The following is a 19,136-nucleotide window of genomic DNA, read 5'->3' as shown; positions in this document are numbered from 1 at the left end:
ATTGACCATGTAAGTTCCTTTGGGCAAGATGGCCATTTTGACAATATTATTTCTTCCTATAAAGGAGCACAGGGTAGATTTCCACTTACTGGTGCTTCTTCAATTTCTTTCTTTAGCGTCTTACAGCTTTCAGCGTACAGCTGTTTCACCTCCTTAGTTAAGGTGACTCTTGGGTATTTTATTCTTTTTGATGCAGTTGCAAATGGAATTGGTTTCCTGGTTTTTCCTTGTGTTCATTGTTATTATGTAGAAATGCCACAAATGTCTGTATATTGATCTCGTATCCTGCAACTTCGCTGGATCCAGTTACTCATTCTAACAGTTTTCTAGTGAAGTCTCCAGGGTTTTCTATGTATAATATGTCATGTGCAAATAGTGACAGTTTTCTTCTTCCTCACCAATTTGGAAGCCTTCTGTCTCTTCTCTGGTTGCCATGACTAGGACTTGCACTACTATGTTGAATAAAAGAGGTGAGAGTGTACTTGATTATTTTCTGATCTTGGAGAAAAATATTTCAGCTTTTCCCGATTCAGTTGACGTTAGCTGTGGCGTTGTCTTATGTGCCCTTTCTTATGTTGAAATGTGTTCTGTGTACATCCGTTTTGTTGAGTGCTGTTATCATGAATTGATGTTGAATTTTTTTCAAGTGATTTTTCAGTATCTGTTGAGATTATCACTTCATTTTTATCCTTTTTATTGTGTATCACATTAGTCAATTTGCAAATAATTTTGCTCCTCAATTCCCAGGGAGAAATCGCATGTGGTCGTGCTGGATGGTCTTCTTGCTGTGTTTTTGAATTTGGTTTCTATTATTTTGTGGAGGATTTTCACATCTCTGTTCACCATGGATGTTGGTCTTTCATGCTGTTTTGTTGCAGTGCGTTTGTTTTGCTTTTACGGTGATGCTGGCCTGATAGAGTGAGGTTGGAAGTAGCCCTCGGTCTTCTATTTTGGCAATGCTTTAGGAAGGATGCGTATTAGCGTTTCCTTGAGTGTTTGGAACAATTCAGCTGGCTTTTCATTTTTTGAGGGTTTTTAAAATAAAATTCAATTTTTTTTACTGGTAATTTGTCCAGATTTTCTCTTTCCTCCAGATCAGCTTTGGAAGTTTGTACTTTTCTGGAAATTTGTCCACGTGTTCTAGCTTGTCCAGTTTTTTGGTATACAATTTTCCATGGAATTCTTTGAATTTCTGTGGTGTTAGTTGTTATTTCTCCTTTTTCTTTCCGACTTTATTTGTGTCCTTTCTTTTTTTTCCTGACAAATCTGCTGTGGGTTTATCTATGTTGATTATCTTCTTGAAGACAGAGCAGTCCTTTTCATTCCTTTTTTTCCTGTTCTTTAATTTCTGTATTTTATTATGTTCTGATCTTTATTGTGTCCCATTTTCTATTTCACAAAAGATTTCTCTCTAGCTTGGGATGCGGATCGATGGCATTTTACCCACACCAGAACTTCCAAAATAGTAGTGTCACAAACTGTCCTGCTGCGTTTCATCTAAAGTTATAAAATATTCTAAATCTTTCTCTGTCATTTCAGCAACCCTGACAACATCTGCACGACTGGTAGATTCCACCCCAAGAGACCTCTTTGTTTGTGCCTAAAAAGCATCTGCTTATCCATTAAAGTTTATGCTGTGATTCTAGTGGTCCAGTCCCCTCTTGAGGCCTTACTTGGAGACCCAGGTCTCTTGTAGTTTTCACCACATTTATAGTTACTTCCTCCCCTGCAGTCATGAACCACTTGAGGTCACTTGCAAAATTTGGGCGCAGCTTCTTCCAAACTTCTGTAAATGTCAATATTTTGTCTTCTTTCCAGGAATCCTAAGTATTCTTACAATAGCACCTAGACGGGAGAATCCTTTTCAGAAATTTCCACTTTCCTCTGCCCAGATTCCTGAGCGGAATCGCTGTCTATGGCAGCTGGACCTTTATGAAATGTGCTTCTTCTATAATAAGACTTAAAAGCCAAAAGCGCTTTTTAATCCAAGGGCTGCATCGAGTGGATGTGTAAGCAAGCCTGCAAATGTTCACCAGAGAGTACACCTCTGTCAGCGATCTTAGGTGCCCAGCTGCATTGTGAAGAAGTAAAATTTGGAAGGAATCTTTTCTAAATATAGCATAATTTCCTGGACCCTAGGATTTTCAGAATGGTAAATGAGCATGGGCTTGAACGTAAAGTCACCAGCTGCATTAGCCCCTCACAAGAGAGCCAGCCCGTCCTCTGAAGCTTTGCAAACGGACTGCCTTCTGATCTCCAGCTATCACGGTCGTAGATGACATCTTCCAATGCAAGGCTGCCTTGTCTACACTACAAGCCTGTTGTTTAGTGTACCCCCCTCGTCAGTGTTCTCAGCTGGAACTTCTCAGAAAAGATCTTGTGCCGCTTCAGCGTCAGCACTGCCCCTTTCCCTGCACTTTTATGTTACAGAGGTGGTTCCTCTCCTTAAAGTGCATCAGGCAACCTCTGCCAGCTTCAGCCCTTTCATCTGCAGCTTCCTCACATCTCTCAGCTCCATAGGATTGAAGAGACTGAGGGTCTTGCTCTGGGTCAGGCTTTCGTCTTAGGGAATGTTGTGGCTGGTTTGGTCTCCTGTCCAGACCAGTGAAACCTTCCCCATATCGTCCATAGGCTGTTTCGTCTTATCAAATGGGGGCTCAGTGGAGGAGCACTGTTGCCCTCATGAACCTTTTCTATGTGTTCATACCCAGAGAACTGGGCTCAGTCTTTGGTGAAAAGGGCTTGTTCTCAGCCCATCTTGGCTTCTGACATGCCCTCCTCCCTCAGCTGAATCTTCTCTAGGTTTTCATTTAACAGGAGAGACAGGTGACCTTTCACTGGAACACTTAGAGGCCACTGTCGGGTAACCCGTTGGCCTTATTTGTACATTGCTGTGTGTGAGGGGACAGGGAGGCCTGAGCAGAGGGAGAGGGATGGGACCGCCAGTGAGCACAGCCCTCGGGACGCCCCCTGATGGACTCTGCCGTCTCGTGGGTGCATTGGGGGGGCACCCAAAGCACTTCAGTGGCAACATCAAAGATCACCGGTCACCTAACAAATAGGAGAACGATGAAAAGTGTGAAATAACGTGAGAATTGCCAAATGTGACCCAGAGGTATGAGTGAGCCGGTGCTGTTGGGAAAGTTGTGCCGATGGACTTACTCAGTGCAGGGCGGCCAATCACCTTCAGTTTCTCAGAGACACAGACTCAGTAAAACGTCATAAAATGAATTCTGTCCCTGCATTGTTGTATTCTAAGACATGTCTGTGCACATGTTACTTCTCGGGATTTGGAGGACGTTTCTCTAACGTCCCTCATGCCCCTTCATGTGAGGCATCAGCCCAGAGGCTGTCAGAGAAGCTCACCAAACGTTAGCAGATGAAGTCCTGCAGCACGTGCACAGGATCATATACTCTGGCCACGTGGAGTTCATGCCCAAGAGAGGACAGAGCCTTAATGTCCTGAACCAGTTCAGTTTGCCACTTTAATGGAGTTGTCTTGCGGGGCGTCCTGCCTCGGAGAAGTTCAGTATGGATTCAGTGACCAAAGAAATGAGAGTAGATCATTCTGGGTGTGAAAGGGTTTATTACCGGCTTGTTCTCTCGGCAGTAGGTAGTGCGTCTCTCACTCCGCTGAGAGCACCGGGCCGTGCCCTCTACATAGCGCAGTAATAGCTCAGTGCCTGCTGGTGGGAAGCAGCAAAGGCGTGCGTGAGTGGTGAGGTGCCCTCCTGGAAGATGAGGGGCGAGCATCTGCGTGCAGCCTTCCCCACCCTCCCTCAGCGTTATACTAGAATATCTAGTCGGGCAAACAAGGAAAAAGAGGCATAAGCTCTGAGAAAAAAGTTCGACTGTCTTTATTCCCAGAAGACATTGTTGTGTTCCTAGAAAATATCCTTAGCGGGGGCTCTCTCATCACCTCCTGCAATGAGCCCGGAGGTCTGTCCTCTCACTATATTTCTAAGTAAAAGCCTCTCCCTGGCTCTCCAACTATATATATATATATATATATATATATATATATCTCATAAGGGATCTATCATAGAACTACTTGTACTAAGAAGAGAACTTAGAACTTCACAGGATAGAAAATCAGGTTTTTAAAAATCACTTGTATTTCTGTGACCTGGCAACAAATAATGAGAAGAGGAAATAAAAAGTGACTTAGACTGCAGATAACATAAAATATTTAAACTTTTGAAAGTAAATACAGGAGCATAACATTTTGACTTTTGAATAGATAGACATGCAACAGAGTGGGTATAAAAAGTCTGTATAAAGAAATCACAAGAACAAATGTTAAAAAATGCTTTTGACTTCCCATACAGAACATAGGGGATTTCGATGCTTTTCCTTCTGACCAGTTCTACACGATGTCTTATTAAGCCTCTCTAAGCTAGTACGCCGCCCAGCGGTCGGATTCTCTCTCCAGCACGTGGCCACTTCGGTTATTCTCCGGCTTCACTGTTAGCCCCAGGCCTGTATTTCTCAATATGGAGAACGTTCCAATGACATCCTTTTGCTCTGCACTTTGTTTGACAGTTAAATTACCATATTTTCACTGTTATTTTTTAAAATACAAGTTGCGAAAGGACGGTATGACGAGCCTCCGTGGACCCTTTGCCCTACTGTAATGACACCATGTGTGGTCGTATTGTTTAATGACTCTTCAGTGTCACCTTCCGACCGGCTCGTGTTCGGATCACACCGACTCCCAGTAAAGTTCCCCACAGGTGCTTTGCTGCACCAGGACCCAGGTGGCAGCGGCTCCCACACGTGTGGACGACTCTGTTGTGTCTTAGGGCTTCTTGTTCACCACAGCTCACCTGCCTCCCGTGCTGATGGTGCGTGGAGATACTAGGAACTGTTATAATCCTAATTTCTCAGCTGGTCCCCAGCCTTGGCACCTGACCTTGGGTATATTAGGGGTGGAGGTAGGCCAGGTGCTGTGAGAAGCAGTCCTGGGCGGAAGGCTCTACCCGTTCACCTCTGATCAGAAACCCCCGAGGCCTACACAGTGTGACCTGCCATCAGCTCCAAGGGCACAGGCTGCCACACCGCCCAAATGGGGAAGGGGATCTGGGGGTTCAGCTGGCTGGCTGCGGTTAACCTGCGGTTGGATATTGCTTCTATACTGGGGCCCCACCACGTTACCTGCCCACATCTCCCCTGGGCTTCAGCATGTGGTTAGGAGCATGCTGTGCATCCTGCCAACACCATGTACTGGTGGCCTCCGGTGTGAGCCCTGTGGTTACTTAAGCACATGGAGCCTGAGGCTGGGAGAGTCACTAGAGCCGTCATGAGGTCCCCTGGATCTCTGGACCCTGACCTGACAGGCAGGAGTTCCCCTGTGGGGTCCCAACGCCGTCTCTCATTCACTCAGCATGGTAAGAAATCCTCACTCAGCTCCCGTGGCGCTGAAGCCTCACGCCCAGGTCCCAGCGTGGAGCTGTGCCAGCAGGTAGCCTGGCTCGCTCTGCCCTTGTCAGGACCCTGGAGGTGGCCGTGCTGGAGCCCATGACTGCCCTCCACTGCGAGGGTCAGCCCTGCCTCATACGGGGCGGGCGCACCCAGCTACGCTCTTACTCTCTTCCCTCCCCGCAGAGCAGCCCTCCGAGGGGTTCCCTTCTCCATGGAGAGCAGGAAGGCGGCTCTGGGACCCTGGAAGGCCGGCAGAGAGGTGAGACGTACCAGATGTCCCATCTTTGCCATCACAGGACGGACCCATCCCTTCACTTGCCTGGTGGCTGCCTCCTTGGTACAGGGCCAAGGCAGCAGCCGTCCAGGGGAGGTGACCTACCTGATCAGCCCCTGCGGGATGAGGCAGGTCCTCGGGCTGGGGAGGAGGGCAGACGTACTGTCCGTCTCAGGCTGCCCCTGGTAACCACCGCCTGCAGTGTGGAAGGTCTGGCACCCGGTGGTCGCTTGCAAAGCTGGGGGACGATGCAGACCCCGTGCCCACACATGGCCAGGCTGTGGCTCGCAGCCTCCCGGTGAGCAGGCCTGGGTTTGTGTTGCAGGCTCTGGTGACGTTTGAGGATGTGGCTGTGGATTTCACGCAGAAGGAGTGGAAGCTGCTGAGCCCTGCGCAGAGGACCCTGTACAGACACGTGATGCTGGAGAACTTCAGCCACCTGGAGTCGCTGGGTGAGCGGGGTCTCCCCTCAGGGCTGTTTTGTCCCCTTTGAATCTTACTCTCCCTGGGGTCCCACTGAGATGTGGGTGCTCCGCTTCCTGCTCCCCTGGGGATGGGCGGGGGCTGTGTGCCTCTGGGAGTGCGGGATCCCAGGCCTGCCAGCAACCACACAGCCTGGAATGCATGGGGCCCAGCTCCATCCCACCCCCACGGCCTTCCCCACCCAGTCTGGCACCAGTACATAGTGTCTCTGGCCTATAACCAAAACTGACCTCCTCCTTTTTCCCGCTAAGCAGGAATTCCCTGTTCCAAACCAGACCTCATCACGTGGCTGGAGCGAGGGGAAGAGCCCTGGAGGGAAGAGAGGAGACACCGGCCAGTCCGCTGTGCAGGTGAGGGGAGCCTCCGGGTGGACACTGGCCTTCGGCCTTGCGGGGCTGGGGCGGCTGCTCAGAGACCCTGGCCGGAAGCTGTCCTCCTGCACCACGGCTGCTGGGGCTGCCTGGCCCTGCCTCCCTCCCACACCATCATCTTGGATGAGTGAGGGGTATCCTGGGTGCCGTGATACCTTCCGACTGCAGGAAGCCCACCTTCTCCCCAGTAGGCTTTCCCTCTGTGGCCTTGCTGACCCGCCTCTGTGAGGCAGCAGTGGGGTGTCTTCTCTGTGTTTGTGTCCTTCAGGGCCCCGTGTGTCCCATCTTCCACCTCTTCTTCTTGCCACCGTTGTCTCTGGGGCCACTTCTCCTTCCTTTTCCCTCTTGTGACCCTGAGTCACTGCCTTCGGGTAGCTGCTGTCTAGAGTGGGTGCCATGGGGACTGCTTGTCACGGTTCTTTCTTTCACCTGTCACCTGGACTTGCTGTCTTGCAGCAATGGGGGTTCCCCTTTGGGTCCCCTGTTCCAGTCCTCTGTGTGCCCAGTCCTTTCTGGACCTCCCTCCCCCAGGCCCTTATGGTGGGATCACGGGAGATTCTACAGAGAGCTAATACCCCTTCCTTGCCTGTGGACAAGTGTAAATTTGTGGGGTATCTTCTGGTCATGCTGAAGGTGTTTTTTTAGTCTTCATCTGTCCTAACTGGTCCCTAGGCCCTTCTTGGGGAGCGTGGTAGCCGACTCACGTTGACATGGCTGCCATTACCATGTGCTTGGAAGTCTCCTTGTGTCCTGCTGTAGGAATCCTCACTGTGCCTCGGCCGTGAACACATTCTGTAGATTGTTGTCACTTCTCATATGTCTTTACCAATTTTTTTGGCATGAGTCTGTCATTTTGTACTGTCCGTACAGTATTTGAGAGACGAATTTTAAGTCTTCTATTGCATGACATCTATTGTATTTCTCCCCAATGAATCCATCTGTCCCTGTGTGATCATGGTCAGTTTGTTAGTGCCATGTTCTTTGTGTACAGGCAACCTGACTTGAAATCGCCCTGATCTGATGAGCTCTGTGGGCCTGTCTCCCAGCTCCACTCTCTTGGGGGCAGTCCTGCCTCCTCCCACTCTCACCCTCTTCTCCCACAGCTCGATTATTTTGAAGCAAGTCATGGTCTTCCTATCCTTTCATCTCCAGAATCTAGTAACACTTACTCTATACTGATATTAATAGTACGGTTCATTAGATTACTTTTTGATAGCATTAATTATTTAACATGTTTTTGTATCGTGTGTCTGTTATTTATTTTTATTTTTTGTTCAGGTATCAATTGATAGAGACTCTTACGAATGTTTCACAAGAATGACAATGTGGTTACAACATTCACCCTTATTATCAAGTTCCCCCGAACACCGCATTGCAGTCACTGTCCATCAGTGTACTAAGATGCCAGAGTCCCTACTGGTCTCTGTGCTACACTGTCTTCCCCGTGACCCCACACATAGTGTGTTCACTAATCATTATGCTGCACAATCCACTTCTCCATCCCTCCCTACCTGCGCTCCCCCACCGCTCCCCTTTGGTATCCATTAGTCCCATCTTAGCATCTGTGAGTCTATTTTGTTCCGTAAGTTTTGCTTTGTTATTATACTCCACAAATGAGGGAGATCATTTGGTATTTTCCTTTCCCTGCCTGGCTTATTTCACTGAGCATTATACTCTCCAACTCCATCCATGTGGTTGCAAATGGTAGGGTTCCTTTCTTTCCTATGGCTGAGTAGTATTCCATTCTGTATACATACCACATCTTTATCCATTCATCTGCTGATAGACACTTAGGTTGCTTCCATATCTTGTCTATTGTAAGTAGTGCTGCGATAAACATAGGGGTGCATATGTCTTTTTGAATGTGAGAGGTTGTTTTCTTGGTGTGAATTCCTAGGAATGGAATTCCTGAGTCACATGGTATTTCTATTTTTAGTTTTTTGAGGAACCTCCATACTGCTTTCCACAATGGTTGAACTAGTTTATATTCCTACCAGCAGTCTAGGAGGGTTCCCCTTTCTCCGCATCCTTGCCAGTGTTTGTTGTTCATTGTCTCTTCTCTGGTGGCCATCCTTACTGATGTGAGGTGATATCTCATTGTGGTTTCAATTTGCATTTCTCTGATGATTAGCGATGTGGAGCATCTTTTTGTGTGTCTGTTGGCCATATTACTTTCTTCTTTAGAGAACTGTCTATTCAACTCCTGTGCCCATTTTTTTAATTGGATTATTTGCTTTTTGTTTGTTGAGGTGTGTGAGCTCTCTATATATTTTGGATCTCAGTCCTTTATCGGATCTGTCACTTATGACTACATTGACCCATACTGTTGGATTCCTGTTTGTTCTGCTGATGGTGTCCTTTGCTGTGCAAGGTTTTTAGCTTGATGGGGTCCCATTTGTTCATTTTTGCTTTGGTTTCCGTTGCCCGAGGAGATGCATTCCATTAAAAGTTGCTCATGTTTATATTCAGGAGAGTTTTGCCTGCATCTTTTTCTAATACTTTAATGGTTTCATGACTTAGATTCAGATCTTTGATACATTTTGAGTTTCGTTTTGTGTACAGGGTTAGAAAATAATCCATTTTCATTCTCTTGCATGTAGCTGTCCAGTGTTGCCAATACTAGTTCAAGAGGCTTTCATTTCCCCTCTGTATATCCATTGCTCCTTTATCATATTGCTTTGGCTATTCTGGGTCTTTTGTGGTTCCATATGAATTTTAGAATTATTTGGTCTAGTTCGTTGAAGAATGCTGTTGTTATTTTGAGAGGGATTGTGCTCCCAAAGCAGATCTCCAGGGCTGCGTGTTTAGCAGCCTCAGGCTCCACCCCCTCCCCACTCTGTTTCTCTTCCTCCTCTCAGCTGGGTTCAGGGACGGGATTGAGTCCCGTTGGATCAGGGCTTTGGTACATCACCCTGTTTAGTGAGGTCTGCTCTGTTCCCAGGTGTATGCAGCCTGGCCCAGTCTTCTTTCCTGTTGCTCTTTTTGGATTAGTTGTATCAACTATATTTTCATATTATATGTGGTTTCTTGGAGGGATTCTCTGTCTCACTTCTTATGCTGCCATCTTTAATCTCTCCCCATGTGTCTTTTAAGTCTATATCCCACAATACTTTGAGCCAAGCTTCTGAAATTTTTATTTGTTGTATTCAACACCTAGCATTTTGCTGTATATTCTTGATGACATATTTCCCCATCTGTGCCTTCCTCTTTTGTCCAAGATCCCATTTTATGTCTGGTGCTGTCAAAGGGAGTTTCACACACCATTTCCTCTAACTCATGAGCCTTACTGCATGGAAGTCCATTTAACCAATATTCAGATGTTTCCGTGCGGGTCTTTGTAGGTAGAGTCCGAATACCATGATATGTGCAGACCTGCAGTGACAGGCCGTGTGTTCTCACGTGCATGCATCTGGGTGCGCTGAGCCCTGCTCTTCCCCAGCCCATCTCCACAGGCCCCTTCCCAGTCCTTTCCCCACCTCTCCATCCCCCAAGGCCTCCACTGCTGTGGTTCTGCCCAGTGGGCAGCACTTGGCCGCTTCTGGACCTTGATGTGAGTGGAATTGTACCAGGCCTTCTGTGCCAACACCAACGCATTGTTGACTTGCCCGTTCCATGTGGTCTGCATGTTGGGAGTTCATTCAGACTTCGGCCGTCTTTCTCTTTCCTTGCTCTGTATTTTCCTGGACATAACAACTCCTTTCCCACCCCAAAGCAGTTGCTCATTGATTTATCTGTCAGTGAATTTTAAGGAGAGTGGTTCTTTCTGCCACCAGCTTCTCAGAGTGTGAGTGTTGAAACATGACCCCAGTGTTCATATTTTGACCACAGAATTCTTACAAAAGCAAGTCCATGTCAGGCCTGTTAGTGTTGACAAGGGCCCTTGCAGGGGCTTGAAACCAGCACGGTGGGCTCAGGAACTTGGGGTGTCCCAGGTGGTACAGAACTCAGGCTGCCAGCCCGGACACTCTTACTTCTCAGGGTTCGTAGATGCAGCTAGCGCTGTATCCTCTGAATGGTCAGAAGCCACTGAGAGTAATTGGAAGCCCTCGGGTGACATGTAAATACTCAGAAAGTCACACGTTTGAGAGGTGCCAGGTGATCCCCTGGGACCGTCTGCACACCGATGGCCAAAAGCACCAGGAGTGCATTCAGTCAAAGTGGAGTTTCTCCTTTTACTGCAGATTTTCCTTCTGAACATGAATGTTTTGTTTTCTTGTAGCCACAATAGCCAATGTAAATATTTCCTTTCTACAGGTGGTTTTTGTATTCATTTTGTGTGTGTATATATTATTTTCTCACATTGGCACTTAATGGTGAGCAGCTTGCAGAATAAAAACCAAGTCTTCTGAAATATTTCCCACCTTTCTCAGCAAAGGAAACTCTTGTCAGTCTTCTTAATTGCTCACCTTTAAAACATCAAAGTATTTGCATGTGGTTATTCATAGAACATACTCATTCATGAATCGTCATTTGGCCTTTTATTCCATGCCAACCTCTGTTCTCAGCCTGGGAATACAGCACTGAAGGAGCCCATCCAATCCCCCCTCCCTCTCGCTTACCTGCAGTGGTTTTTTGGCACAGGAACAGCACCCTAACCGCCTCTGTGATTTCAGGAAACAAGTGCTGTGAAGGCACTGCTCCCAGAGAAGCACGTGGAGGTGGCGTTGGGACAGTGGGCTGGGAGTGGGTGACGTGGTCACACAGGACGGACAGCAGAGGCCTCTCTGACCACGTCACCTTTGAGCAGGACCCAGACCAAGAAAACCACGAAGCCAAGCAGATTTATATGTGTGTATTTGGTGTTCCTTCTACCCAGTCAGGAAGGAGCTTTGTCCAAAGAACAGAAAAACCTCCGTCAGTGTCAGCTGGAGTGGGGGACTCAAACGTGGAAGAAACTGAGTTTCGAGCAGGAAGGGTACAGGGCCCAGCAATCCGTGCAAAGATGTGGTCCATGTGTTGGGGAGCCTCTCGTGTGTTTACACCATAGGTGACATCTGATACAGTTTTTGCTGAGGTGTCATTGACGTACGACATCCCATTATTTTCAGGTGTGATTCATTTCAGTCCACAGTGACTGGTTATTTTTATGCTTTAGAAAATGATCCCCATGCTGATACTAGTTGCCATGTATGACCTCACAAATTAATTACATCATCTTCCCTGTGCTGTACACTACTTCCCGTGACTTAGTTATGTTCAGCTGGAAGTTTGCTCAGCTTCATCCCCTCACCCTGTTTTGCCTGTGCCCAGCCCCGCCCCCACCCTTGGTGTCCTTCAGATTCCTTGCCTGTCCGTCTGTTTCTGTTTCTGTTTCTCAGATCCCACATACAGGTGCTGTCGTGCGGGATTTGTCTGTCTTCCGTGACTCAGCATGATGACCTCGGGGCCATCCGTGTTGTCACACACAGGAAGATCTCCCTCCTGAGGCTCAGTAGCATTTGTAACTTAGATGATGCTCTACCTGAAGTTAGATAACAGACTGAAGATAATCCTTCGCTAGTGTGTACATTCCTCTCTCCACGAGAAGATAGCAGCTTCCAACTAGATGGAAGAGCAGGGCCTGGGAGGGGAACCCTCATGGGAGGTGGTGGCAGTTGTCTTGTGTGGTGGCGCAGGCTGCCTCGCCTGTGACCATCCTGATGGGGCACTTTTTCTCTTTAGCAGAAGCAAAGCCAGAAATGCATCTCTGTCCCTGCTGCCCACTGACCTCCGCTCACCACATCCTCTTGAGGCACACGATTCACGACCATTCTGCTCAGATGTCTGCAGGTGTTTGTGCAACAGATTACCCACAGCTGAGGAATCAAGATCACCAGGAACAAGAGCAAGAAGAACTCTCTCATCAGAGTGACCAGAGTGATAGGGGAGCAGGTCAAGAGAGAGAAGAAAACTCCCAGACCTTGTTGAGGAGGGGGAGTCTGATGTCTGGGATAACTTCCAGCCCACACCCCACCCAGGCAGTAAGTCTGGGGCAAAGGAACTCAGTGGTGGAAATAGAGGGCAGCCAAGCCCAGAGGGGAAATCCTAAAGAAACAGCTAAAGTTTTGAAAGTAATAGAAAATTCAGGATGGGGAGAATTCAGATATGCAGAGTGTGGGCAACACTTTAATCAGAAGACAAAGCTCCTTGATCACAGAAAAGCACATCATGGACAGAATCTTTTAACATACAGGGAGAGTGGACAGGACTTTAGTGATAAGTCAGAACTCTTCTTGCACCTGAAGATTCACCCTGGAGAGATTCCATATATGTGCAGGGAGGGTGGGCCAGACTTCAGCAGTAAGTCAAACCTCATAACATACCAGAGGACACACTCAGGGGAAAAGCCTTTTGTGTGCAAGGAGTGCGGCCAAGGATTTTCACAAAAATCAAACCTCAATAGTCATTGGCGGACACACTCAGGGGAGAAGCCTTTTGTGTGCAATGAGTGTGGCAAATGCTTTTCCCATAAAAAACAGCTGACCTGCCACCAGTATAAACACTCAGGAGAGAAGCCTTTTGTGTGCAAGGAGTGTGGGAAAGGCTTTACCCAAAAAGCAAACCTAGTCGCCCACCAGTGGTCACACACAGAGGAGAAGCCTTTTGTGTGCAAGGAGTGCGGGCAAGGATTTTCAAGAAAATCAAACCTCAATAGTCATTGGCTGACACACTCAGGGGAGAAGCCTTTTGTGTGCAATGAGTGTGGCAAATGCTTTTCCCATAAAAAGCACCTGACCCGCCACCAGTATAAACACTCAGAAGAGAAGCCTTTTGTGTGCAAGGAGTGTGGGAAAGGCTTTACCCAAAAATCAAGCCTAGTCGCCCACCAGTGGTCACACTCAGGGGAGAAGCCTTTTGTGTGCAAGGAGTGCGGGCAAGGATTTTCACAAAAATCAAACCTCAATAGTCATTGGCGGACACACTCTGGGGAGAAGCCTTTTGTGTGCAATGAGTGTGGCAAACGCTTTTCCCATAAAAAACAGCTGACCTGCCACCAGTATAAACACTCAGGAGAGAAGCCTTTTGTGTGCAAGGAGTGTGGGAAAGGCTTTACCCAAAAATCAAGCCTAGTCGCCCACCAGTGGTCACACTCAGGGGAGAAGCCTTTTGTGTGTAAGGAGTGCGGCCAAGGATTTTCACATAAATCAAACCTCAATAGTCATTGGCGGACACACTCAGGGGAGAAGCCTTTTGTGTGCAATGAGTGTGGCAAACGCTTTTCCCATAAAAAACAGCTGACCTGCCACCAGTATAAACACTCAGGAGAGAAGCCTTTTGTGTGCAAGGAGTGTGGGAAAGGCTTTACCCAAAAATCAAGCCTAGTTGCCCACCAGTGGTCACACTCAGGGGAGAAGCCTTTTGTGTGCAAGGAGTGTGGAAAAGGCTTTACCCATAAATCACACCTGATGCACCACCAGAGGACTCACTCAGGGGAGAAGCCTTTTGTGTGCCAGGAGTGTGGGAAAGGCTTTACCCGTAAATCACACCTGATGCGCCACCAGAGGACTCACTCAGGGGAGAAGCTTTTTGTGTGCCAGGAGTGTGGGAAAGGCTTTACCCATAAATCATACCTGATGCGCCACAAGAGGACTCACTCAGGGGAGAAGCCTTTTGTGTGCCAGGAGTGTGGGAAAGGCTTTACCCATAAATCACACCTGATGCACCACAAGAGGACTCACTCAGGGGAGAAGCCTTTTGTGTGCAAGGAGTGTGAGAAAGGCTTTACCCGTAAATCAGCCCTGATTTGCCACCAGTGGACTCACTCAGTGGAGAAGCCTTTTGTGTGCAAGGAGTGTGGGAAAGGCCTTATCTGTAAATCTTCCCTGATGCGCCACCACAGGACTCACTCAGGGGAGAAGCCTTTTGTGTGTAAGGAGTGTGGGAAAGGCTTTATCCGTAAATCAACCATGATGTGCCATCAGAGGACTCACTCCTGGGAGAAGCCTTTTGTGTGCAAGGAGTGTGGGCAAGGATTTTCCCAAAAATCAGCCCTCATACGCCATTGGAGTACACACTCAGGGGGAAGCCTTTTGTGTGCAAGGAGTGTGGGCATGCCTGTAACCAAAAATTAGGCCTGATCTCCCATGAAAGGACACACTCAGGAGAGAAACCTTTTGTGTGCAAGGAGTGTGGGTGAAGCTTTTCCCATAAATCATCCCTGACCTCCCACCAGCGTACACATTCAGGAGAGAAGCCCTTTGTGTGCAGGTATTGTGGGCAGAGTTACAGGTGGAAGCCCAGTCTCGTAAACCCATCAGAATAAACACTTGGGGGTGAAGCCTTTTGTGGGCAGGTACTGTAGGCGAAATTTCAGCATTAAGTCATATCTCCTATGTCATCTGAAGGTACACTCAGGGGAGAAGCCTTTTGTTTGCAAAGAGTGTGGAAAAGCCTCTATCTGAAAAAAATCCCTTATCGCCCACCACTGGAGACACTCGGGGAAGAAGCCATTTCTGTGCAAGGAGTGTGGGAAAGCCTTTGCCCTCAAATCATCCCTGACAACCCACAAGTGGAAACACTCAGGGGAGAAGCCTTTTGTGTGCAAGGAGTGTGGGAAAGGCTTTCTCAAGAGATCATCTCTTACCTACCACCTGAGGAGACACTCAGGGGAGAAGCCTTTTGTGTGCAAGGAGTGTGGGAAAGGCTTTCTCAAGAGATCATCTCTTACCTCCCACCTGAGGACGCACTCGGGAGAAGCCTTTTGAGTGCAGGGAGTGTGGTGTAGGTTTTATCCACAAGGAAACCCTCATCTACCACCAGCGGAAACCCTCAGGGGAGAAACCTTTTGTGTGTAGTTATTGTGGGCGAGGTTTTCAGAGTAAGTCTAATCTCCAGAGACATCAGAAGGTACACTCAGGGGAGAAGCCTTTTGTATGAAAGGAGTGTGGCCAAGTCCCCAGTGCACACATGGAGGAAAGGGACCGTGTGTGCTGCATGGAGTGGAAAGTGAGCCATAATCACACGTGTGGGTGTCAGAGGTTCCACTCAGCAGGGAAGCACTTGTGTGCAGCGTGTGGCCAAAGCATTAGTTGATGGCTGACCGTCCGCACCTCAGGGTCTGCCTATGGTGGTCAGCCGTTCCCATCCAGTAACTGCTGCTGTGCAAAGCTACAGCTGAGCCCGTGACCGCGCTCACAGTTGCATCATGCAGGCCGAGGGGATCCGCAGGGCTACTGAGACGTGAACTTGGAGATGCTCCCCATCCATGAAAATTAAGTCTCTGTGGTTCTAAGTATTTAAGGCAGATTCTGACACAAAACGTCCAGGTTTGAGAAGCAGACAGCAGGGGAGGGGAGGGATTTACCCGGGATCCTGGGGAAATGTCTCTCCTGCAGACTGGGTCTTGTGACTGACTGAGCTTCCCATGGGCAGCTCTGAGCCGGTGATGACAGCGCAGGGATAAGGGCAGGGCTGTTGCTGACACACCCTCCCTGAGGTTACCCAGCAGCCCATGACACTTCCACCAAATACTCCTGTTGCGTCCCCTCTCCCAGCCGGCCTCCTCTCTCCATGTTCTCAGGCACTCTCTCTCCTTGTTTTCTTCAAATTCATCTCAATGTCTTCTTTGCAGAGAGACATCGCAGAAGTGGTACCCAGAGCAGCCTGACAACATGGGTGGTAAATAGGGACTTGGGATTTGGCTTCCTGCATGGCTGGCAGAAGAGCAGGTTGGCATGTGGGCACAGGTAGGTGCTCAAATTGTTTCCCAAGCCGTCCCCTGGGGAATGCCCTCGTGGAGGCATAGCTGTGATGGGTGTAATGACTTGGGCACTTGAATGTATAGATGAGGAACTAATGAGTCACTGCTCCCTGCTGCCCTCCATAAACACTGCAGAAGGACACTGGGATGCAGAAGGCTGTTCATGTGCAACACGGAGTCAGTGACTGGGGGTTAACTGTGTTCCCTACACTAAGGGGTGCCCCGAGAGCTAACATTATTCTGGTGTTTCTGGGAGGCTGTCCCTGGGTGGAGTATTTGGCTCAGTAAACTGAGGAGATTGTCCTCAGCTGTGTGGGCATCATCATTGGCCCAAATGAAACAAAAAGGTGAAGTGTGAAATTTTCTTCTGGAGTTGCAACTTCCACCCTGTCCTGCCTTCAGACATCTGCGCCCTCGGTGCTGAGGTCCACCAGAGAGCTTCACGTGGGCCTTCTGATCTCCGGGACTCATGCCATCGGCTCCCCTAGGTCTCAGGCTTTCAGACCCGGCTTCCAGATGGCGGGTGGTGGGACTTCTGGGGTTCATATTTGCATGAGCCAGTTAGTGTATCTGCGTGTGTATAGATCTCATTGCTTCTTAGGGGTGACGGGCATTGTAAAGGGAAAGGAGGGAGTGAGGGAGCACAGGGTCTTGACAGAGTTGGAAAAGTGAAAATATTCAAAGTGCAGGACAGTGGGCTGTACTCAGGTCAGCTTCTTAGTGCAGTTAGGATTCCATCCCCACAGAAACCAGGAAAACCCCGTCCTCCTTGGTCAGACAGCATAACGGGCCTGTGTCCTTCAGAAGGAGCTCAGTGGTGTGACCCATATTCATGACTACGCCCTCCTTAGAAAATGTTCTCAGGAAGGAAGAGGGGCCGATGCGGCCTGACCTGCGTGCACCAGGCCTTGCACACTACGCCCCTGCCATCTGCCTCCCAGCTGGGAGAAATAAAGAAGACAATGCCTGGTGGCCATTTTGGGAGGAATCACCACAAATTCATGAGGTTTACCTTCAGCATGGTCACATTCTAAGTGAAGATCTGAGAAAAACTCATGCTTCCAGCAGGGGAAAGATAAAGGAACCACTTTGAAATATGCCGTGGGGAGAAGTAACTATTCTGAAAGATGTCACACACGTACTGACCCACCTAACACGGTCCTGATCTTGAGACCTACATCAGCCTCTGACTGGGAGGAAGGGGAGTTGGCCTGCTCCTCCTCCCTCTCGCTCTCCTGTCACACACAGGAGTGGGGGGGCCACTAAGAGATGCTTCAGATCCCAAGTATACCTGAAAACATTGGGAAGAGCTCATTTCAACATGGACATAAAGTGCAGGCAACCACTTTTTTACTAGAAGCTAAAGAACGTGAACCATACCTCCTAAATGTCAAAGATTCACTGATTAGTTACAGGGACATGGGTACACTTTATGGAAATTAGTCACAAGATTTAAAAACACTCTACCCCAAACTTGACCAGCACGTCAATCGAGCCTAGTATAGTTGCAGTAAATTACAACCCAGAGACTCTATTTAAGAACAAGTTATTAGGGAAAAACCCACCAGGGGAGACTGAGAGGACACAAGCAGGAAGTGACGCATCTGACATGCAGCTACAACAAATACTAACAGCCCAACTGAGATAAGTATAAAACCGCACACTAAAGGCCTGATTACTTCCAGTTCTGTCATACCTAACATCATTTTTTAAATTAACATATCATTAATATACAATCTCATGGAGGTTGTACTTGAGCAGCACTGGTAACATAATTTTAAGCATCCAGCAAAAAAATGGTAAGGTGGACCCCTCTAGAAATCATACTACCAAGAAGAGAGGAGTGAAATATTTAACAAATTGAAAGAAAGAAACCAACCTGGGATTCTGTATCCCATGGTGCTCATTGAGAAGTGGACAAGAAGGCCTCTCTCAGGCAACAAAAGTGGGAAATTTTGTCACTAGGCCAGACTTGTAGGAAGTGTTAAATCTTTCTCAGTGAAAAAAATGATATATTTATATACATATGAGAAATGTACATGTATATGGATGTACGATATATATAAGAATATCAGTTTTACATAAATGAGTTTTGACAATGAAATCAATTTCTCTTAATGGACATCCTGATTTGTTTTCAAAATAAGAATAGCAATAATGTATAGCTCTTGAATAAGTATAATGAATGAACACAGTGAGAATTGGGAATACACTGTCATAAGGTCTCTAACCTGCCCACGAGACAGTACAACGTTTGTTTAGAGGTCCTGCGTGAGTTGTTAATGTGCTTATAAACTACTGGAAGCTCTGCAAATTTTAAAAAGTAAGTGTCATTGATTTGTTTAAAGAACATGGAATCATAAAAAGGTCAGTCACAGAAGTGAAAAAAATACACAGAAAGTGCAGTGAATACAAAACAATTATATCTATGGTAGATACTAATCCAACTAACAATTCATTTCCAGGTAAAGAGCCACATATTGTCTGGAAAATAATTTATATATAAATACACACTATAAGGTAAAATAAGTGGTAAAATGTATATCATAGCTACCATAAACAAAAGCTGGAGAAGCTACATTGACTTTAAAGGAAGGCAATTTCAGAGCAAGGAAAATTATTCTTGACAAAGAAAGGCATTGCATAGTAACAAGGGGATCAGCACTCCAAGAAGTAACCACAATCCTTAATTCCTGTGCACCTAACAGCCTCAAAATACCTGAAGCAAAACCTGATAGGACTGCAAAGAGAAACAGACATTCTTACTGTAAGGTGGCCACTTAAGCAGCACTCTATCAGTAACTGAAATATGCAGAAGGCAGAAAACTAGGACAGATTTCAACTGAGTAGATAATCACTTATGATACGATTGTATCTGACATTTACAGAATATTTGATCCCACAGCAG

General features: G+C 47.5%; 1 protein-coding gene across 7 annotated transcripts in view; it reads left to right on the top strand.

The window, feature by feature from the left end:
• Positions 1-18,996, top strand: part of LOC130682460 (zinc finger protein 169-like) — a 28,948-nt gene extending 9,952 nt beyond the window's left edge. Inside the window, exons 2-7 of one of the 7 annotated variants that reach the window (XR_008995654.1) lie at positions 5,605-5,680; positions 6,021-6,147; positions 6,433-6,528; positions 12,211-12,509; positions 16,100-16,214; positions 16,602-16,735. Coding sequence is in view for 5 of the 7 variants with exons in the window: in XM_057496816.1 (XP_057352799.1) it covers positions 5,605-5,680; positions 6,021-6,147; positions 6,433-6,528; positions 12,211-12,509; positions 16,100-16,135 (634 nt within the window). In the remaining 2 variants the exon portion in view is untranslated. Of the gene's footprint in view, positions 1-5,604; positions 5,681-6,020; positions 6,148-6,432; positions 6,529-10,527; positions 10,799-11,867; positions 14,737-16,099; positions 16,375-16,601 lie in introns of those variants that run through there. The other 6 variants (XR_008995653.1, XM_057496817.1, XM_057496818.1 and 3 more) reach the window with 6 other exon arrangements.
• Positions 18,997-19,136: the final 140 nt, after the last annotated feature.

Source organism: Manis pentadactyla, unplaced genomic scaffold (genome assembly GCF_030020395.1).
Source record: "Manis pentadactyla isolate mManPen7 unplaced genomic scaffold, mManPen7.hap1 scaffold_583, whole genome shotgun sequence".
NCBI lineage: Eukaryota > Metazoa > Chordata > Mammalia > Pholidota > Manidae > Manis > Manis pentadactyla.
The sequence above is the reverse complement of the archived record's forward strand: the minus strand, read 5'-3'. Positions and strand labels throughout refer to the sequence as shown.